Source organism: Pseudorca crassidens, chromosome 3 (assembly GCF_039906515.1).
Source record: "Pseudorca crassidens isolate mPseCra1 chromosome 3, mPseCra1.hap1, whole genome shotgun sequence".
Lineage (NCBI taxonomy): Eukaryota > Metazoa > Chordata > Mammalia > Artiodactyla > Delphinidae > Pseudorca > Pseudorca crassidens.
Window position 1 is genome coordinate 22535540 of NC_090298.1, and position 24130 is coordinate 22559669.

Sequence of the window (24130 nt, forward strand, 5' to 3'; positions counted from 1 at the left end):
GTGAGTTGAAAATTATACTCTGATGGAATTAAAGCAGGTTAGATATTGCAGGAAAAAAAAAATAGTAAACTTGAAGGTGAATGGGAAATATTTTAAATAATTAAGGTGGGGGGATTAAAAATTAGAGCACCAGTGAGCTGTGTTGCACTTTCAAGACACCTAACATAATTAAATGATCTAAAAGAGAGGAGGGTAGGGTAAAATTATTGAAGAAAGAGTGGTTGAAAAGTTTTCCAAGTTTGAGAAAACTCATAAACTCACAGATCCAAGAAGCTTAATAAACTTCAAGTACAAAATATATGAAGCATGTTATAGAAAATCACATCGTAATCAAATTGCTTAAAACCAGTGACAAAATTTAAATGCATCCTAAGGAACCACTAAGTTACAAAGAGAAAAAATAAACATAAAGGCAGTGAAAAATCTTTACTATAGAGCTAGGTAAAAAAAAAAAAAACTACCCTCAATCTAAAATTCTATACCCAGCAAAAAAAAAAAAAAAAACAAAGAAATGAAAGAGTGATAACATAAAAAAAGGAAATAAAAAGGAATGCAAAATAAAATACAGTATTAATCCAAAGAAAGCAGAAAATAAGAAAGATGAAACAAAGACTGAGCAATAAGAAAACAAATAGCAAGATGATAAATTAGACCTAATAGTATCAATAGTCACATTAAATATACATGGTCTAAACATCACAATTAAAAGGAACAGAATGTTACATTGTGCAATAAAGCAAAACACAGCTATATGATTCTATAAGGAACATATTTTAAATACAAAAGCAGAAATTGACTAATAGCATCATACTTAATAATGAAAAACTAATTTCTTCATAAGGCAAGGAGGAAGGAAAGGACTTCTCTTCTTATCACTTCTATTTAGCATTGTCCTGGACATTCTTGCCAGTGCAATAAAGCAACAAAAAATATAAAATATGTTCTTGATATATAGACATAAAACCACAAAACATGGCTGAAAAAACCCTCCGTGAGTGGAGAAATGCACATTGTATATGGATTAATATATTCAATATCATTAAGTTATTATCAATTCTGCCTACATTGATCAATGGACTCAACACAATCCCAATGAAAATTTCAGGAGACTCTTTTATAGCACTTGATATATGAAAATGTAAAGGGCCTAGAATTACCAAGCAACTTCAGGTAGAAAAAAAAAAAAGTTAAATGATGAATACTACCTAATTTACAGACTTTTTTTATAAAGCTATACAACAGTATGCCATTTTTGTAAACATAGATAAATATATAATTGGAATAGAAGAGACAGTCCAGAGTTAGTTTCATACTTATATAAACAATTGAGTTTTGACAAATGTACAAAGTTTATTCAGTGAAAAGTATAGTCTTTTCAACCAATGGTGCAGGAAACATATAGGAAACTAACCATATACAAAAAAGAAAAAAAAACTTTGATCCATAACTCACACCATATAAAAATTAACTTAAAATGAATCATAGATATAAATATGACTAAAAGCAATAAATCTCCTACATGAAAAAAAACAGAATGAGAATTTTGAGATTAGGCAGATGCTTCCTATATAAGACACTAAAAACTTCATCCATAAATTTAAAAGTTAATAAACTGGATTTTACTCAAATTGAGAATTTTTGCTTTTTGAAAGTCACTTTAAGGAAATGGATATACAATCCACTGACTTGGGGAGAATATATTTGCAAATCATATATCTGATAAAGGACTTGTATCCAGTGTGTGTGTGTTTGTGTGTGTTTGTGTGTGTGTTTGTGTGTGTTTGTGTGTGTGTGTGTGTGTGTGTGTCTTCAAATCAATAACAAAGACATAACCCAGTAAAATTTAGGCAAATTTTGAATAGACACTTCATCAAAAAACATATATTGGTGACATATAAACATATGAAAAAAATTCTCAACATCATTAGCCATAAAGGTAATGGAGATATTATTATACATCTATTAGAATGACTAAAATTAAAATAGTTGACAGTACCAAGGGTTGGTGAGGATGTAGAGAAATTGGAACCATCACACGTGCTGATAGGAATTTAAAATTGTATAACCATTTTAAAAGTTAGACATATAACCACCACATGTTCCAATCATAACCCTCCTAGATATTTACTCTAGAAAAGTGAATGCATGTAACTATACAAATACTGATACACAAATATTTGTATGTGTACTTATATACAAATGTGTGTAAATGTATTGTAATATCCAAGTATTTGAAACAACTCAAAATATCAATGAATAAGTACAGATAAGCAATGAACAGATAAGCAAGTTGTGGTATTTCCACACTTTGGAATACTATTCAGCAATTAGAAAATTAAACTATTAATGTACACAACAATACGGAAAATCTCAAGATAGTTATGCTAAATGAAAGAAGTTGGACAGAAGAGAATAAATACTGTATGATTTCATTTGTATAAAGTCAAGAAAGTCCAATCAAATTTAATCTATATTGCCATAAAGTAGTTCATTGTTTGCCTGGGAACAGGGTTTGGTTCCAGGATGTTTGGGAGGGAAGTATTACAAAGGGGAATTAGGAAACTTTGGGGGACAATTTTGGGGATATTTTAATAGGTGTACTAACATGCTTCACCCACCAGTGGGCTGGTACTTGCCCTGGGACCAGCCTCATCAGCCAGTGGGCAGGCACAAGCCCCAGGACCCCCTGGGCCCTATCCCTACCCCACAGAAGGCTGGCACCAACTCTGGGGCCCCTGGTCCCTGAAACCAGAGACTCCAAGACCCAGCTCTGCCACTAGTGCCCAGACTAGCCACAGTACCCAACATCACCCACTTGTGGGCAGACACCAGTCCAGGGATCCCCTGGGACCTCGCCCTGTCCAACAACAGGCTGACATGAAATTCAGGATCCCTGGCCCCACAATCACCCCAGTCACCAGCTCTGCCCACCTGTGGGCCAGTAATAGCCCCGGGATATCTGGGGCCCCAGAGCCAGCTACCATGTCACCCTGCCCCTTGAGACCCAGCAGCCTGCAGCCTCCACACAAGGCAGAGCCTGGTAACCAACTAGACCTGGGGCCAGCCACTCCTACCAGACCATCTGCAATACTCAATCTGCCTCAACAGAAGAACCATGCAGGCCACATGAGGGCACCCCTAGAGGATATAGCTCTGGTGACTAGAGGGGAGTGCACTGCTGGAGCACATGGGATATCTACTACAAAAGGTCACTTCCAGGGTCAGGAAATGTAACCAACCTACCAAATACATAGAAATAAAAACAGCAGATTAGGCAAAATGAGGTGACAGAGCAATATGTTCCAAATGAAGGAACAAGATAATACCCCACAAGAAGGAGTAAGTGAAGTGGAGAGAAGCAATCAACACAATAAAGAGTTCAAGGTAATGATCATAAAAATGTTCAAAGAACTTGGGAGAAGATTGGATGAACAAAGTGACAAGTTAGAAGATTTTAACAAAGAGTTAAGAAAATATAAAGAAGAAACAAAATACATGAGGAATACAATAACTGAAATAAAAAATAGACCAGAATGAATCAACAGATTAGATGATACAGTAGAACACATCAGCAAGCTGGAAGAAGACAGAGTAGTGGAAATCACTGAAGCTGAACAACAAAAAGAAAAAACATAATAAAAATAAAGGAGGACAACTTAAGAGACCTCTAGTACAACATTAAGCATACTAAGATTCACATTTTGGGGTCCAGAAGGAGAAGAGAGAGAAAGGGGCAGAGAACATATTTGAAGACATTATAGCAGAAAACTTCCCTAACCTGAGAAAGGGAACAGGCATTCAGGCCAAGAAGCAGAGTCCAAAACAGGATCAACCCAAAGAGGACCACACCAAGATATATCATAACTAAATTACAAAAATTAAAGAAAAGAGAGACTATTAAAAGCAGCAAGGAAAAAGCCACAAATTATGTACAAGGGAATTCCCATAAGGCTATCAGGCAGCTTTTCAGCAGTTACTATACAGGCCAGAAGGGAGTGACACAGTATATTTAAAGTGATGAAAAGGGAAAAACCTACAAGCAATAATACTCTCCCGGGCAAGGTTTCATTCAGATTTGATGGAGATATCAAAAGTTTTACAGACAAGCCAAATCTAAAGAGTTCAGCACCACCAAACCAAATTTAAAGAAAAAGGATTTCTCTGAGTAGAAAAGAAAAGCAGAACTAGAAATAGAAAATTACAAAAGGAAAAATCTCTTTTGTAAAGATAAGTATACAGTAAAGGTGGTAAATCAACGATGTATGAAGCTAGTAGGAAGGTTAAAAGACCAAAGTGGTAAAATCATCTATATATATATAATAAATAACTAAGGGATACACAAAACAAAAAGATGTAAAATATGATGTCAAAACAGTAAATGTGGAGTGGGGCTGGGGAGTAAAAAATGCAGGGTTGTTAAATTTTGAGTTTAAGAGATCTGAAACTTAAAATAATCTCATATATATGGATGGCTATATATAAACCTCATGGTAACAACCTCACGGTAACTCTCAACAAACAAAAGTTCAGGACCAGATGTCTTCACAGATGAATTCTACCAAACATTTATAGAAGAGTTATTACCTATCCTTCTCAAATTATTCCAAAAATTTAAAGAAGAATGAATAATTGCGAACTCATACCAAGAGGCCAGCATCATCCTGATACCACTCAAGCATCTATAGCAGATACATACATGCAAATGGAAAGGAATCCAAGCAAAACACTAAAGGCAGCCATCAAATCAAAAGGGAGAAGAGAAAACGAAGAAGATAGGAACAAAAAAGAACTATAAAACCACCCCTAAACAATTAACAAAATGGCAGTAGGTACTTACCTCTCAGCAATTACTTTAAATGTAAATGGACTAAGTGAAAAAAACATAATGACCCAAAACCTTTGGGATACAGCAAAAACAGGTCTAAGAGAGAGGTTTATAGCAAGAAAAGCCTATCTCAGGAAACAAGAAAAACCTCAAAGAAACAACCTAACTTTACATCTAAAGGAACTAGGAAAAGAAGAAAAAATAAAATCCAAAGTTAGTAGAAGGAAAGCAGTTATAAAGATAAGAGCAGAAATAAATGAAATAGAGACCAAAAAAAAAAAAAAAAAAACCACAATAGGAAAGATCAATAAAACTAGGAGCTGGTTCTTGGTAAAGATAAACAAAATTGATAAACTTTTAGCCAGACACTTTAAGAAGAAAGAGAGAGGGCCCAAATTAACAAAATCAGAAATGAAAAAGGAGAAGTTACAACCTACATCACAGAAATACAAAGGATCATAAGAGATTATTATGAACAATTATACACCAAGAAAATGGACAACCTAGAAGAAATGGACAAATTCTTAGAAATGTGCAACCTCCCAAGATTGAACCAGGAAGAAATAGAAAATTATTATTTTATTACCAGTAATAAAATTGAATCAGTAATTAAAAAAAAAATCCCAACAAACAAAAATCCAGGACCAGATATTTTCTCAGATGAATGCTACCAAACATTTATAGAAGAGTTAACACCAATCTCTCAAACTATATTCCAAAAAATTAAAAAGGATAAGAGGTCAGCATCATCCTGATACCAAAAGCAGATGAAGATAACACAAAAAAATTACAAGCCTATACCACTGATGAACAAAGATGCAAGAATCCATAACAAAATGTTAGCAAAATGAATTCAACAATACATTAAAAGGTTCATACCCCATGATCAAATGGGGTTTATCCCAGGGAAGAAAGGATGGTTCAGTATTTGCAAATCAATGTGATATACCACATTAACAAATTGAAGAATAAAAATCATATGATCTTTCAATAGATGCAGAAAAAGCTTTTGACAAAATTCAACATTCATTTATATAAGAAAAAAACTCTCCACAAAGTGGGTGTAGATGGACTATACCTCAACATAAAGTAGGCCATATATTACAAGCCCACAGCTAAAATCATACTCAGTGTTGAAAAGCTGAAAGAGTTTCTCTAAAATCAGTAACAAGACCTGGATACACACTTTCACCACTTTTATTCAACATAGTTTTGGAAGTCCTAGCCACAGCAGTCAGACAAGAAAAAGAAATAAAAGTCATCCAGATTAGAAAGGAAGAATAAAAACTGTCACTGTTTGCAGATGACATGATACTACACTTAGAAAATCCTAAAGATGCCACCAAAAAAATACTAGAACTCATCAATAATTTGGTAAAGTTGGAAGATACAAAATTATTGATAATATACAGAAATCTGTTGTATTTCTAGACACTAAAAATGAACTATCAGAAAGAGAAATTAAGAAGACAATACCATTTACAATCACATCAAAAAGAATAAAATACGTAGGAATAAATCTAAAGAGGTTAAGGACCTGTACTTGCTAAACTATGCAACACTGATGAAAGAAATTGAAGAATACACAAACAGATGGAAAGATATACCATGTTCATGGATTATAAGAATCAGTTCTGTGTATAATGTATATAAAATATCCATATTCCCTAAGGCAACCTACAGAATCAATACAATCTCTATCAAAATACCAAAGTGATTTCTCACAGAGCTAGAAGAAATATTCTAAAATTTGTATGAAACATGAAAGACCCTGAATAGCCAAAACAATCTGGAGAAAGAAGAACAAAGCTGGAGGTATCATGAGCTCTGATTTCAAACTATACTACAAAGCTACAGCAATCAAAACAGTATGGTACTCGTACAAAAACAGGCACATAAATCATTGAAACAGAATAGAGAGCCCAGAAGTGAACCTGCACTTACATGGGCAATCTACCACAAAGGAGGCAAAAATATACAATGGAGAAAAGATAGTCTCTTCAATGAGTGGTTGTGGGAAAACTGGATGGATACATTTAGAAGAATCAAACTGGACTACTTTTACACACCATGCATAAAAATAAATTCAAAATGGATTAAAGACTTAAATGTAAGAACTGCAACCATAAAAGTTCTAAAAGAAAACATGGGCAATAAGCTCTTTGACATTGGTCTTAGTAATATTTTTTGGATATATCTACTCAAGCAAGGGAAACAAAAGCAAAAATAAATAAATGGGACTTAATCAAACTAAAAAGTTTTTGACCAGTGAAAGAAACAATCAACAAAATGAAATGGCTGCCTACTGAATGGAAGAAGATATCTGCAAATGATAGATCCAGTAAGTGGTTAATAGCCAAAATAGATCCAATAAGTGGTTAATAGCCAAAATATACAAAAACCAAACAACCTGTTTAAAAGATGGGCAGAGGTTCTGAATAGACGTGTTTTCAAAGACATGTAGATGGTGAACAGGCACATGAAAAGATGCTCAACATCACTCATCATCAGGGAAATGCAAATCAAAACCACAGTGAGATATCCCCTCGCAACTGTCATAATGCTATTATCAAAAAACAACAAACAACAAAGGTTAACAGGATGTGTACAAAAGGGAACTCTCATGCACTGTTGGTGGGAATATAAATTGGTGCAGCCAATGTGGGAAACAGTGTGGAGATTCATCAAAACTATTAAAACCAAACTACCATATGATCCAGCAGTTCCACCTGGATATTTATCCAAAGAAAAAGAAAACACTCATTAGAAAAGATATATGCACCCCTACGTTTATTGCAGCATTGTTTACAATATCCAAGATATGGAAGCAACCTAAGTTCCCAGTGGTAAATGAATGGATAAAGAAGATGTGGTATATATGCATATATGCACAATGGAATATTACTTAGCCATCAAAAGAATGAAATTATGCCATTTGTGACAGCATGGATGGATCTAGAGTAAATAAAATAAGTCAGACAGAGAAAGACACATACTGTATGATTTTGCTTGTATGTGAAATGTAAAAAGCAAAACAAATGATCAAACATAACAAAACAGAAACAGTTATAGATACAGAGAACAGATAATTTCCAGAGAGGAAGGTATAGGGGAGGAAAGAAGTAGGTGAGGGAGATTAAGAGGTACAAACTTCTACTTAGCAAATAAATGAGCCATAGGTATGAAATGTATAGTGTGGGGAATATAGTTAATAACTATGTAATACCTTTGTAAGGTGGCAGATGGTAGCTAGACTTATCGTGGTGATCATTTTGAAATGTATAGACATTTTGAATTACTATGTTGCTCAACAGGAAAAAACATAGTGTTGTAAGAAAATTATACTTCAAAAACAAACTCATAAAGATCATATTTGTGGTTACCAGAGGTGGGGCTAGGTGGAGGGAGAATTGGATGAAGGCAGCCAAAAGGTACAAATTTTCAGTTATATGTAAGTACTAGTGATATTGATATAATACACAACATGAGAAATATAATTAACACTGCTGTATGTTATATATAGGTGTTGTTAAAGAGTAAATCCTAAGTGTTCTCTTCAGAAGGAAAAAAAAATTCTGTTTCTTTAACTTTGTATCTATATGAGATGATAGATGCTCACTAAACTTATTGCGTTAATCATTTCATGATGTATGCACATCAAATCGTTATGCTGTACACCTTAAACTTTTACAGTGCTATATGTCAATTATATCTCAATAAAGCTGGAAGGAAAAAAAAGAAATTGCCTATTGTGGAAAATGGAAAAAATGATGAAAAACTAGACCAAATTCTCAGGGACAAAAGCCATATTTTGCTTTTTGTATAATTTTGTCCTTGAGGCTTTGCTTTGTACCACTGAGGTTGGTCAAAGCAGTTTATGAATGTGAAACAATATTAATTATCTCTAATTAATATTTTGGTCAGTAAGAAAGCAAAATATATCTGCTAAAGATATATTGGCTGTGCATTCAGATCATCAGTAGTTTAAACCTCAGTCTGCTAATTATTTGTTCAGTGTCCTTAGTAAAGTTCCTTAAACTCTTTGCATCTCAATTTATGGTTTTTAAAATGTAGGTGTACTTGTCAATTCCAAACTGCCAGTCTATCCCTCCTCCTCCCCCTTCCCCCCTGTTTAACCATAAGTTCGTTCTCTAAGTCTGTGAGCCTGACTACTGTATTTAAAATTAGATAATCAATAAGGACCTACTGTACAGCACAGGAAACTTGGCTGAGTGTTCTGTAATAACCAAAATGGGAAAAGAATTTGAAAAAATAATAGATGCATAAATATGTCTAACTGAATCACTTTGCTGTGCAACTGAAACTAACACATTGTTAATCAACTTTGCTCCAATATAAAATAAAACTTTTAAAAAATGTAGGTGATAACAGTTATACTCACCTTATAATGTTGTGATGAGGTTTAAATGATCTAATAAATGTAAAGCTCTTTGGATAGTCTCCAGCTCATAGCAAGGGCTCAATAAATGATAACAATTATTTTATAGAGGAAAGGATAGGCAAAATATTTGTCTCATGTCATGAATCTGGTGCCACAATTGAAGTAGAAAAGACATTGACTACTATTTTTTGAAAATTGCAAAATCTATCAAGAACAGATACTTACTGAGCATTTATAGCTATTGGTATGGACATTCCCTTATCCATTTTTAATATAAGTGGTGATTTATTTGTACTGCAATATTGCAAAGAACACACACAAAAAATGCACATATAAGAGTTGCCAAAACCAATCAGCCACACTCAATTTCAGTAAAAAATAAATAAACATTTTGGATATAAAAGTGCTGGAACATATGTGTAGACCACTGGAAAACTAGATTACTTATTCATTTCATTTTAGGAGTTTTGTTTTATATAATATGAAAATTTTAAATTAATCCATTTCATGTATGCTGATACAAAAGTGTCAGTAAAATAATCTTTTATGCATTGGTATCATTATGTCATGTTTTTAAATTAATAACAATACACAAAATATATAATTTAAACCTGAACATTTATTTAAAAGAGAAAGTTAAGTCAATTCTATTCTAATTAACCTAAAACTAACCAAATATTTCAAGCTAAACTCTGAGTACTAACTACAGATTAAAATTTCACAAACTTTCTTTATTTTAAAAATATATTAATTGACCAACAAATTAAATATAAATTAGGGCATATTTAGTTCAACAAACGTTGCTTTGTAAATTAACATGAATAGTTATTACATCTTAAACTAAATTTAATACTTATAAACTCAGTATTGTGCTCACTGATTTTCAATGTGATGGTATGACATGAATTCCAGGAAATCTGGGCATTCCCAATAAATATTTAACCATTTATTTTCCTTAATTAAAAATTAAATTTGATCAAAAAATTTATTGAAATATAGTTTATTTACTACAATATTGTGTTAGTTTTAGGTATACAGCAAAATGATTCAGTTATATATACATATAAATATATATATATATATTTTTACATTCCCTTCCATTACAGGTTATTACAAGATATTTAGTACAGTTCCATATGCTATACAGTCGGTCCTTGTTGGATAAAAAATTAAATTTTAAACAAAGCATAATTTTAGGTATTTTACTAGCTACACATTAACAGACAATATATTATTTGTCTGTCTCTTTTGTCTTCATCAACATACCTACCCATCTTCATCCACCCATCCTATTCATCCATTTATGTCACAACTATATTTATATTCTCCTTAAGCATAGTTTCTGGCATATTTGAAAACTTTTAAATGGTTAATACAATATTCAAATTTTGGGAAAGTATTACACTATTCTGCAGTATACTATACCAATTTTTAATAGTTTTACTGTTCTCAAATATCACTCATTTTACCAATTCTCTGTTTTATTAACGGAATATAATTGATATTTTGCTTCTCAAGAATTTTGATGTAAAATGTGCCTAGGGACTATTTTCAAAAGACGTTTTTCATCAGTTTTCAAGGTATCTCTTAAGCTTTTCTAGAAGAACTTCTTTTCAAATGTATTTGTTTAGATATCTTATTATTTGAACTATGATTTATCAAAGAAGGGCAATGAGACAAGAATTACATCAATAACTAAGGGATTAGAATCATGGACACTGGAGCCAGACAGCCTGAACCTCAAACCCAGCTTTGCCAGTGACTAATTATTTGGCAAGTTATTTAAATGTTCAGTACCTTAGTCTTATCATTTACAAAAGATATAATAACAGGAGCTACCTTGTAATATGTGATAAGAGTCAAATGAAATAATATATCCAGAGCACTTAGAAGACTGCCCAGCTAAAAGTCTGTGCTATGGAAGTGTTTGGTTGTATTACTGTACTTGATCATACATGGTACATTTTTTTTTCACACAGCTTATAAATAGTGAGGTTATCATTTTTCTGCAAACTTAAGTTTTCTCAAAATACTTACTTTATTAAATTGTTCATGGCATCTGGGTCATATGCTGTAACCTGTCCAATGATGCTGCCTTCCTTTACATCTTCATCTACTTCTATCAAGTAAAAAATTTTACTGAACACAGGAGGCTCATCCGTATCTTCCACAGATATTTTGACCACAGCTGTGTCTTTGAAAGGTCCCAGGTACAGGAATCGTGGATCAGGGTGAGTGTTACTTGCATCCACTTTTAAAGTGTACAGCATTTTGTTTTCATAATCTAAATTCTGAAGTTAAATAAAATAAGAAAAATTAGTATAATATAGCAGACATAAAAATGGAAGACAATTTCAAAATTTAATAACCACCTCTCTTAATAGTCCCAGTAATTCTGGTTAAATAACTTTCCCAATTATTGCTTCATGGGTATAACAAATAAATTAGGAAATTTTTTTTGCCTTACACATTTATAAGGAGTAATTCAATATAATAGTATACACATTAAGATTGATTCACACTTAGTAATGCATTTTACATTTTGGTAGTCATAGGTAAATGAAGTATTATCTAGTAAATACATAGGCTATTTATTACTATATTATTATTATTAAAGTTATAAAAATTTTAAATCAGCAGAAACATAAAATTGAGATTTAACAAACCATTCACATAAGTTGCTTCCTTAAGTCCTACAGTTCTAAAACTGTTTTAAAAAGAAAAAAAAATTATTAATCTGACCACTGTGGAAAAAAAGATGTGAATGAAAGCAGGGAAATTAGGGTGATATAAAGTAATCAGTATTTAGCTTGATTATTCTGTGTAACACTTTATAATGTTCTCCTCCACTGCTTTAAAAATCAAGCATCTTCAGGCTTCATCTATTTTAATAAACCATCACACTTAACAATTTAAATATTTTAAACAGTGAATGAAATAATACCATGGAGAAATATAAAACAAAGACTTTTGAGAGTATCTAAAACTTGTTTGACTGTTGTCTACTATAAGCACAAGCTGTTGAGGTTTTATATCAGTTTTTAAGTGTCAATGATAAAGATGCTTAACTTATTTGAAGTGAAATCGCAACTATTCCCACTTATATATGAAGGATAGAAGCATGTAAAGGATGGGAAAAATAAATTCTAGGCTTTTCTTCCTTGAAAACAAAAATAAACTATAAAGCACTCAATGAGGAAATGAAGACAGCAAGAAGAAACCTGTTTGACAGTTATAATCCCTTCCTGTGTATCCTTGTCAGTGATGACATCAAACACGTCTGCTCCGTCTCCTTCAGCAATGCTGTATTCCATCTCAGCATTTTCCCCCACATCAGGGTCATTGGCTTTTATCCTTCCAAGATGAGTTCCAAGAGGTACAGACTCAGGAGAATAAAATTGATATGTACCTGAAAATTAAATCAAAGCTGTTTCATCTTTAGATAACAAAAATCTTTCATTTCCTCTGCCTTTTTTACTTAAATAAATTAATTTCAAATTAGAGTTTTTCATCATATTGAATTGTAAGCCATCAAAAATTATAGATTTATTAAGTTAGAAAAACAATTTATAAAGGCAGAGTACTCTCATTTTGTAAATGAGAAATATATGTTCCAGAAAGATTAAGTGAATGTCTCAAGGTTATTTAGATAATAGATGGTAGTCCTGATATTAGAATCCAGAACTTTTGACTTAAGAGGGCAAGGACAACAATTATTTACTGCTTATCTGAAGCATTCAACATTGTCATTACACATCTTTACTTATACTAAATGATTTAGAACATGCATTATTCTTATATTCTAACTCAGGGATAGAAAAAAAGAAATCCACACACAGCAAGTTCTTTCTTTCTTTCTTTTTTTGCTTGTTAATGTCTTTAAGTGGGATATGAATGTTTCTGTCTCCTGCAGTTTCAGCCATTACATTGTCCTGTTCATGAAAACATTTTAGTTTGTGAGGATTTATTTAAGAGATAATAGGAAAATATCACAAAAAATGTTAATGAAAGTTAGAAATGTTTTTAAACATTTTAATGTATGTTGAAATCTATATAAGGCCAAAGGCCCTCTATGTTAGTTTATTTAATTCTAACATTAGTCCTTATAGAATGAAGGCAGGTGTATTATCCTCAGATAAGGCTCAAGGAAATCATCCTTTAAAGCTGGGAAAAGCAGAAGGCAAAACTAAGTCTCCCTGACTTCAAAGTCTGTTCTCTTTCCAATTTGCTTGGTGGTTAAGAAGAGGGACTTCTAAATCCAACTGCCCTGGATTTGAATTTTCATCACTAGGCAAGTTAGTTAAATTCTCTAACCCTTAATTTACACATCTATAAAATAGAGATGATGATAGCTATTAACTCATAGGTTTGTTATGAAGATTCCATGAAATGACGTCTTTAACATGCTTAGCCCAGTTCTTAGTTCAAGAACATTTTTACTATTACTATTAGAGTTCCAAACCTTCTGCTGAGATTATAATAGATCATAAAATTATAGAGTGGCAAGTCATTTGAGAATTCATCACATCATACTTTTTCAGTTTATGTTTAAGGAACCTGAATGCAAAGTTTAGATTTATGTTAATTAGTCTTATTATTTATATTCTCTGCAAAGTTTATTTTTTAATATTTGTCATTTGTACATGTCCACCATCTAGAGCTGTATCATCAAGTATTTCAAATTTGATTAGCTTGAAAAAAATGCTTTACTGTATTGGAATCAATGTTATAAATTGAAATTTCAGGGCCCTTAACAGAACATTTCAAGATAGGACTTCTTATAATTTTATTTGCTGCAACATAGAAATATTTTCAGCAGAGAATTAGTCTGTTTTTGTAGGACCTCATGGCTTGCAAAGAATCCATGGTTTAACATAGAAATCGTGACAACTGAAAGGCTATTAACTGATTTAATCATCACAGGTAGGTAGGTAACAGATACCAGAAAACTCTAACATATCTCAGATGCCATCACAACCAAGTTATTTCATGAGATTATGGGCCAATAAGAAAGAAAAATGTGGCTAATTAAACTAACTTGCATTGATTTTAATATAGTATCTGATTTCAGAGATGTTAAAACATCAACAAACCTGTGTTTTAGAATTGATTAAATAAGGGATTATAATTCTTACATACAAACAAGAGAACTGAGGCAAGACAAGTGATAGACATGGGATTTGCAGCCTGGTGGTCAAACTTGAGAGTCCACACTCATAACCAGGAAATAGATGAGAAAAAGAACTAGATGATCATAGGAAATGTTGGGAAAGGTAGTCTGGAAAATTTTATAACTCTTCAAAAGGTAGAAGAAGATAATTAAAGTTGCCAAAAAGAACCTCATTTCCTTGTTTTCTCCATTACCTACTCAATGATGAAATGATCCTAGTCACTGTTAATAAATTTGTGGGAAATTGTGATATTCTGTGGGAGGAGGGGTTGTGGATTCATCTTTATCCATAAACTAGTAGTGAAACTACTAGTAAAAGTATTAAACTATTCATAGTGTGTTTGAGAAACTTTCCACATGGTATCACTGAAACCTCTCTTACTCTGGGGAAATCGAGGAGGATTGTTGTTGACGTCTGTCAGAGTGATGTTCACTGTGGTGGTTCCAGAAAGGCCTCCCATCTGGCCACCCATGTCTTTGGCTTGTATAACCACTTGGTACTGCTCTCTATTTTCTCTGCTCATGTCTGGTAATGCAGTTTTTATTATGCCTTTTGGAAAAAATAGACAAATATTTTGCAGTTCAATCATTGTGTTTTAAAATTAAGCCATGCAAGATCCATTTTACAGACATTAATCAGAACAAACAGATGATAAGATGTCAGTGTACCTAGATAAGTCTTTCAATCCATACGTAACCAATTTAACATAATTCACGGAACAGAAAAAAATTCTTCCATGAGCTGTTGTTCAGGAAAAAATTTTTGCTAGATCAATTTAATTATCCTTTTGACTAGAAAAACTAACTTTAGTCAGAAGTCTTTAGATGAATAAGCTTAATTTTGATGATTGTCACATTGTTTTTGGTTTTGAGTATTTCCTAAGACATGTAATGTGTTGAATCCCTGTGAAATTTTGTATTTAATGTAATAAATTTAAACTCAATAAATACTAGTCTAGGGCTTCCCTGGTGGCGCAGTGGTTGAGAGTCCGCCTGCCGATGCAGGGGACACGGGTTCGTGCCCCAGTCCGGGAAGATCCCACATGCCGCGGAGCAGCTGAGCCAGTGAGCCATGGCCGCTGAGCCTGCGCATCCGGAGCCTGTGCTCCGCAATGGGAGAGGCCACGACAGTGAGAGGCCCGTGTACGGTAAAAAAAAAAAAAAAAAAACTCTAGGTGATTTAAGTAAATACTAGTCTAAAGGGCTAAGGATTCAAATCTTTTTAAATAATAGGAATTCTGCTTCTGTATCCATGGAATAACTATCAATATAAGGAATAAATAAAAACATGATACTTAATAGCTTTTTAAATATAGAAAATCTATAAATGTGCATCCAGATGTATTGCATAATGAGAAAGAGACCAAGTATTAGATGTTGTTACCTGATTCTGGGTCCACTGAAAAATATGGCTGTCCTTGCAATATGCTGTAGACCACTTTGGCACTATTTCCATAGTTGGCGTCATCTGCATCTGTTGCAGTAACTTGTATAACAGATGTACCTACATGAATCCCCACCCAAACACAGACACTTAAGTACTTAGAAATTTGAAGCTATCTTTATGAAACCATATTACTGGGAATGTGGTGTGTTAAACCATGGTACATGTTTCAAGAAATTTGTTTAAATTATGCTGCTAAAAATCACTTATCTTTCATTTTTTTTAATTTAAATATTCCTTAATAATATTGTTACTATTATTGAGCTATCTAAAAAAGTCAGAAGCAAAATTTATCATAAAGATGAATATGCACTAATTGGTTGAAAATACTGTGACAGAAAACAATTTTTCACTGAATACAGTGCACATACAATTTTCAATTAATACATTTATTGCTAACTGGAAATGTGAATTCAAAGATAAATCCAACATTGAAAGCACTCCTGCTGCTTTTTATTCTGATAAATTAACTAAATAATGTAAATTGAAAATAAAGAGGCCCTGTTTTTATCAAGACACAAAAGGTAAAATTGCCAAAATTTTTGGTATGCAAGATATATATGATTATTGTATCTGTGCCTCTCATTGTAATGTAGTTAACATAGTCATATATAATTATACCTATTGATATGCTGTGTATTATTTGCTACACATATGTAGATCAGCAGATAGACCCCTCCAGAGTTAAGAAAGTGTATAATTGTCTCACATGCAATACGTAATTTACCAATACTCTCCGTTTAATTTTATTTTATAAAAATTAAATTATTTTCTCTTAACTTTGTCACATATAATTATGTTTCAAAAGATAAAAGAGCTTTAAAGGAGCTAGTTTTAGGAGCTAAAAGTAATGTAATATATTGATGGACCTTTCTTATATTTTCTAGAACTCTATAAAGATTCAAGGCATGATTCTAAAACTACCATTAACTAAAGCCTACCATGTATTCCTTGAGCAAAATGAGTTTGTAGGACATTTTCTAGTATATTACACACAATTTTTCAAAATGTTGACTCTGATACTTACATAGATTTAAAAATTCTTTAGAAAAAGTGAGTTCCACGTTGGCTCTGTAACCTACTTTAATATCCAGCATACATTACACACGCATAGCTTGTCTAATTGAGTTGTAGTGAATGTTTCTCAAAATTTGCATATATTTGCTTATGCAGATTCTAGAAATTAATATATTGAACATTAAGATTAAACTAACAGCTTTATTTTCCATCAGTATATTTGAATATATGAATTTAGGAAGTATTTTTATGTTTTCTCAAAATTAATTAGTGTAAGATGAGAACTTGAGCTCTTCCTCTTGAAGCCTCTGTTTCCTCAGCTGCAATGGAATTGATATGTCCTGTGAGAGGACACAGTACAATTTACTCAGTCAGTCCCAGGTGTACTGTTTTATCATTTAAAAAACATCCACTCGTGTCCCAGTTAGACCAAAGCAGAAATCATAAAGAGATTTCCATCCCACAATAATGTTCAAATGTTCAACTAGAGTGGTTTTCAGATTTATATTTATTTTTATATAACCTTATGTGAACATAGATTAATAATTGCTTTCATACTTGAAGGTTATTTGAAATATGAATTATTAAGCATAACCAAGATGCTAAATGCAAGTAGTTAATTCATTGATTTCATGACATTTCTTTTGCTACCAGACTCATTTTTCTTTGGCTGTGGCTATCATTTCATAATGGGCACAGGTAAAAACACACCTTTATCCTTTTTTGACACTTTTAATAATATGTTTGTTGTTAAATTTGTTTTGATCATTTGCTCTTTATCATGGGTATATGATCTTCAAACCTACCTGAAAATACTTGGCCTAAAAATAATAAATTAAAGATTGGAAATCAATCCTATAATGTGGCTAAAATGCTACAAATACCCATATAAAATACTGTTCCCCCTCTCAGAATCATGGTAATAATTAGAATGTTGTTAAACACTAATAAACACTGGTAGCATATCACTGATACGTTATTTATAATAGCAAAATGAGAAAAAGAAAAATATGTAGTGTGTTGAACACTAGGGAATGGCTAGATTTTTCCTTAAATATAAGGACATTTTACAGTTCATACTATTTAGTAATAAAATTAGATAGAAAATGGTTTATATGTTTTGTACTAATTTTATAAATATTTGCTTATAAAGACAGAATAAAAGGAAATACACCACTTTGATTTTTATATCCCTCTAAATTTTCTGAGCTATATATGCTTCATTTATTCTCAAATAATTTAAAATAAGTATTTACTTTTCTTTTTTTTTTTTTGCGGTACGCGGGCCTCTCACTGTTGTGGCCTGTCCCGTGGCGGAGCACAGGCCCGTGAGCGCAGGCTCAGCGGCCATGGCTCATGGGCCTAGCTGCTCCGCAGCATGTGGGATCTTCCCGGACTGGGGCACGAACCCATGTCCCCTGCATTGGCAGGCGGACTCTCAACCACTGCGCCACCAGCGAAACCCAGTATTTACTTTTTTATTAAACAAATATTAAGTAAAATATAGTGAAGCCTGAATGACAAATTTATGTCATTTGTTATATGTAGGTTTTGTGTGATGTAAACTCTCCAAAGGAAAGGGCTATGTCTGCTTTTGTTCAACATTTTATCTCTAAAGCCCAGTAGAGTTTCTAGTTCAAAGTCATAACAAGATCTAACATTTACAAATTGCTTAACGTAGACTAGGCAGAGTTCTCAGCAGTTGATTTGTATTATTATTTTATCCTCATGATAAACATGGGATGCAGGCCTTGGAGCATATAGAGGTTGCTCATGATTACACAGCTAGTAGGTGATAGGATGGGATTCGATCTAGCCAGTATGAAGAAGCTTCATTCTAAATACTGTATTAAATGGCCTGTCTAGACATATGATTAGACACATATTTGAATCTACAGGCAGTGTACCTCTAAGAAAGGGCCTAGTTTAGGACATGAAGCATTCAATGGTGAGTTACTTGTGTGATCTGTGAAAAACTACAGATAGATTCCTTGTTGGGCAGACAGTGTGGGAGGGGAACTGGATCAGTTTTTGAGGGACCTACCCAGTCAATGAGAAACCTCCAAAATTGCACAATAGGAATTTGCCTTGAGGGAGATGAATGCATGCAAATATAGAAAAATAATAGATAATCTTTAATCAAAGTATAATGACCACAAAAAATGGAAAACATAAAATGTAGGAATCTGCTACAAATACCTAATTCAAAGTGTATCTCATTTTCTTTCACTATATATCCTCATGTATTATCCAGATTAAGTGTTCTGATCAGAATATGCTAATGTGTTTCAGATTTAAAGAGTTCACTGGAGTCATTTGATTTTAAATACCAATAAAAGGGATGGGGAGGAATATGTCTGAACCAAAATGAAATATGGCGTATTTGATAGAAAGAAGCAGAGGCAGAGGGAAAAAGCAAGGAGAGGATTTGGTGAGACAGAAAAAGAAAAGACAAATATATTAAGACAAAAATAATCACGTAGTGGGGGGACAGTATAAAGGAGAACATTGGACTACAATGTTGGAAAGAAGGATAAAATGGGAATAAAGAATTTTTATATTTTATTCCATTAGACTTCATTTACCCTCAAAGTTAATAATAGTAGTTTTTCAAGTGTTTGATTTAAATTAAAATCACTAATGAAAATAAGGTTAGAATTCAATAATTGTACATTACTTCATTTAGAGAGGAGGCATTCTTTATTATGTGATTATGCACAGGCTTTAGCTGTTAATATATGGGTTACACATAGCCTGACAAAGTTCCTAAGTATCACCCTTTACATTTCTCTGTAAATGGTTATGTGTATAGGTAAAAGCAGAGAAAATCACATCTATAAAACTATAATACATTTATTTTCCTTTAAATCAGGTAGGAGAGTTACAAAAGAACAATACATTTCAGGATATAAATGCACATACTTTTTATTTAGACATATATTTTATGTGTATACATATTTAATATCAATCACTCAGTAAAGATGGATATGTTTGTTTTCTTCTTTAAGAAATTATTTGACTTACCCATGTATTAATTACAATAATGTCAAAGTTATATACTTATAACTGATTTTGAAATAATATTCAACTAAATGTCAATTTTTCAAAATCAGTTACATGTTTGGGATATTATAGTAAGTTTACATCACTTATTTTTTTAGAAATATGATTTAAGAGTCAGCTCTTATCTCATTAACAAATCTAAACCTTTCATATAATTATAGCTAAATGTAGTTACATATACAGATAAAAACATTGCATAATAACAAATGGCATTTAAAATTATGGGCAGGCTTAAAAAATGAAATGATTATTTTCAGTTTTCAGGATAAACCATTGCTGGATGGAACATATCTAAAATAATATTAAAAAGACTTGGGATATTGTTGTTATGCTACCAGGTTATTTGATCTTAATTCAGTTCCTTAATCTTTCTGAATCCAGGGTTCCTAATTAACAGAATGGGGATTTAAAGTTCTATTTCCCATGCCTACCACATCAAGTTGTTTCAATGATCAAATGAGATGATCAAAAGAAATTTATCAAATACAAGCATTAATTGTTTTTATGCAAAATAATGCAAACAAAACTGTCTAAAACTGCTGACACTATTTGATATTCCTTTCATTTCAGGCCAAAATACATTAAACTTGCCTGCCATTTGAATAGCATTTGAGTAAAGGTAAAGACGTTTGTTGAAATGCAATGGAACAGTTGTTCTCAGTAATCATTTTAGATGTCAGTTACAAAATAGCAGGAAACATTAAGAAACATACAACCGAAAATAATTAGAAGTAAGATAGCTAACACTAAATAGTAGTTTCAGTTATAGTTCTTATCTTGAAAGAGATCACATCTAACTGTATGTCCATAATAACTACCTTAGCAAAAAATAAAATAAAATAAAAAACTTAGTTTACATGGATTAACATATACCTACCGACTCCAGACATTTCAGGAACACTGGCAGTGTACAAGTCTTTTGTGAATTTTGGTTCATTGTCATTGATATCGTGGATTTTAATTATAAATTCAGATTCAGGCTCCACCTGCCGCCCAGTCTTTCTGTCTATAGCCTTGGCACGAAGAACGTACAGGGACTTTTCTTCTCTGTCTAATTTCTTTGCCGCATGAATATCTCCTGTGTTTTCATCTATTACGAACAGACTGCCAGCCCCATCTCCTGTTAATATGTATTTTAAATTTCCATCTCCTTTATCTTGGTCAGTGTGAAGCTTCAGAGAGGTAGAAAAGAAGAGTTCTATAAATATATGAATTGTTATTACAGAAAAAATAATTTTGGCAAATATTAATTTATCTCTACATGACATCACTGAAACAATGATTGCAATGGTTATCTTAATTTTCACTGTGGAGAGATTAAACATTTTAGTTTGATCATTCTCAAAATTTTTAAACACTTATTTATATGAGACTACATTTGAAATAAAATAAAAAGTATATATATATATATTTTTCAAAACACAGTATTTCCAAGACATTTTTGAATAGAATGCTACCAAGATTTAAATGTCTAGTACATTAAAAAAAAAAATCCATTGGTCTAATAAATCTTAAGTGTAAAATATTAATATACTCGATTACGTCAAAAATCACTAAACTCAAAGAGGTGATGTGAGAAATTTCTGACCTTATTATGATGATAAGTTTAGGATATATACCATAATTTTAAATGATTTTACCTCCCTTCAGTATAATATCACTTGCAGATGCACAGGCTCTGTCATCAGAGACCAACCAGAGACAGAATATTAATCTCATAGATTATTCTCTACATGACTTTGGGAGAGTACTCTTTCAACCAGGATGTTCTCACTTTTGGAAGTTGATGTATTTTATAGACATTTGAAATTTCAAGTGATATAAAACACACAGGGCTTTTCCATTGGTCATATAAATAATTTGATGAAAATATTAGGATTTTTTTCATAAATTATCTTCCTTCTATTCATTCCCATCTTAAAAGTAAACTTCTTAGTATAGAAGATTTTTCACTGAGTACTTAAAACAAACGGATTGTGTATTTACAGAAATTTTGAGTTGGAAAAAATCCTAATGTTTTTGCAAACCTAACACTGTTCTGAAACTTGAATCTTTACTAGCCTATGCCTGCTCTGTTTTCTTCCATCATATACTTCACAATTCCCAATACATTCTTACTCCATCTATTTCTTTAGTGTCCCATTCCATCTTTGAACAATTTGACTATTTGAATCTATTTTTTATGGTAGCCAAAATTACAGACTTGAGATTCATACTTTACTCCTCCTTTACCCAATGTTAAAATAACCATATGCAGCCTTTTCTTCTCTGAAATATCTCCCCCCACCCATCCATCTGTCTCCATCTCTATGGCTACCACCCAGGTTTTGTTCATCATATCTTATCTGTACCACTGCAACAATCTTCTAATTGATGCCTACCTCCCTCTTGTTCTACTCCAAACAATTTTCCATACTAAAGAAGCTGATTTTTCTATATCACAAATCAAGTCATATTACTTCTTAGCTTAAAAATCTTCAACCAGGTACAGTGCATAAGAACCATGAATCTAAAGTCTTATAAACCAGGCTTGGTCTCATGCAAATTTCTGTTATATTGGGCAAATTGTGTGTGTGTGTGTGTGTGTGTGTGTGTGTGTGTATAATCTAAGCCACTTCTATTAAAAGGGGATAATATTCTTTTTTAAAAGAATCGTTACTTTTATTGTTATTCTATTTCCTTGGACTCTATAGCCTTATTTATGCATTATCCATAATCTTGTTCTCATCTCCAGATGTGTTTTCTGTCACTTTTATCCACTTTGCTATACACTCTGTACATACCAATTGTTTTGTTTTGCTTGTTTTGTTTTTTTCATTTCTCAGAAGGCCTGTTCTAGCTTTCATACCTGATGTTTGCAGATGTTTCTCTCACCCTTTAACACCCTTTCTCTTCTCTGTATTTTCCCCTAACTAAATATTTATCAAATCTCATTAAAAAATTTTTTTCTTAAGGATGCTTTCCCTAACCCTCTCGACTAGAATAAATATTCCTGCTCTGTAATTATAAAGCACATTTCACTTTCCTATCATGATACCCCATTTGGTAAAATTGTTTGTTGTGCCCACTAAACTGTAAAATCCAAAAGAGAAAGATTGATATATATATAAAAAATTTCTATGGCCTCAACACATATTTCTTAAAAACCAAATATTTTCTTTTTTTAACAATATGTTTTTACATGTATAAAGCAGGTTTAGTTGTCAGTGATTATTAGAAAAATCAGATTATAAATAACATAAAACTTGCCTTTTTTTTACTAAAATTACATCTTAGAAATCTCTGTATGTAAATAAAATTATTTTAATGATTGCATTTTTCAAAGTTTTTTCAACCTACTTTATAATAAATATTTTTGTACATTTATCTTTGTATTGCTAGTACTTTTATTCTAAGAGGAGAAAAAGAAGATACTGTTAATGGAAGGAAATAATTAGGAAAATATGAAAAAGATAGATGTATAGATAGATAATTTATATGTATTAGAAGCTTTATTTAATTTGGCAAAAAATGTTGAGACAACTAAAATGTTCACCTTATTAATGTTAGAATGTGTACAATGCTATTATAGTCATTAAAATTATGGTCTACATATATACTGTTGGATGTAAATCATTTAAATGAGATATTATGTTAAAATACAATGTCTAGAGTATAATTTCAACTTTTTATACCTTTATTTTTCATAAAAATACTCTTAACGTATACATAATATTGCAAGCAGTTGTATAGTTTTAAAATGTTTCCCTTTGTTTTTAAGTTGTACATGTTTTATACATTTTTATGAATAAATTTGTATTAATTTCTCCATAAAATAAAGGAAAACTAAATAAAACTAGTCTGGAGAGATATAGGAAATAAACTACACGATGTCTCCCACAACGTGTAGTCTAGTGTTCTCACATTTATACACAGAAAAAGAAACATGAGAGATTAGTCAGTTATCAATGTTGTCAAATATATTGTCAGACTGAAACAAAGATAATCCAGGGATAATGCTGCAATTTACTGAAAATTGTGGAATATTAAGTGCGGTGGGGCAAAGATTGTGTATTGTCAGGAGTCCCTATCCCATGCTTATATTATGGAAATTATTAATAAGTAGCCAAAATAAAAGGCAGGAACGCATTTATACTGTTACAGAATTTCTGTGGAAATTTGCATATGTATACACAAATGAAAATTAGTTTAAAATTTTCTATATCCCTC

At 32.1% G+C, this 24130-nt stretch overlaps 1 protein-coding gene across 1 annotated transcript in view; it reads right to left on the minus strand.

Annotated features, from left to right (window-relative positions):
- The window catches only part of CDH9 (cadherin 9), a 123245-nt gene that overhangs the window by 16817 nt on the left and 82298 nt on the right, over nt 1–24130 (minus strand). Inside the window, exons 3-7 of the mRNA XM_067730436.1 lie at nt 20799–21093; nt 15782–15901; nt 14780–14947; nt 12449–12636; nt 11265–11518 (exon numbers count right to left, since the gene is read on the minus strand). Of these exons, the coding sequence (XP_067586537.1) occupies nt 11265–11518; nt 12449–12636; nt 14780–14947; nt 15782–15901; nt 20799–21093 (1025 nt within the window). The remainder of the gene's footprint in view (nt 1–11264; nt 11519–12448; nt 12637–14779; nt 14948–15781; nt 15902–20798; nt 21094–24130) is intronic.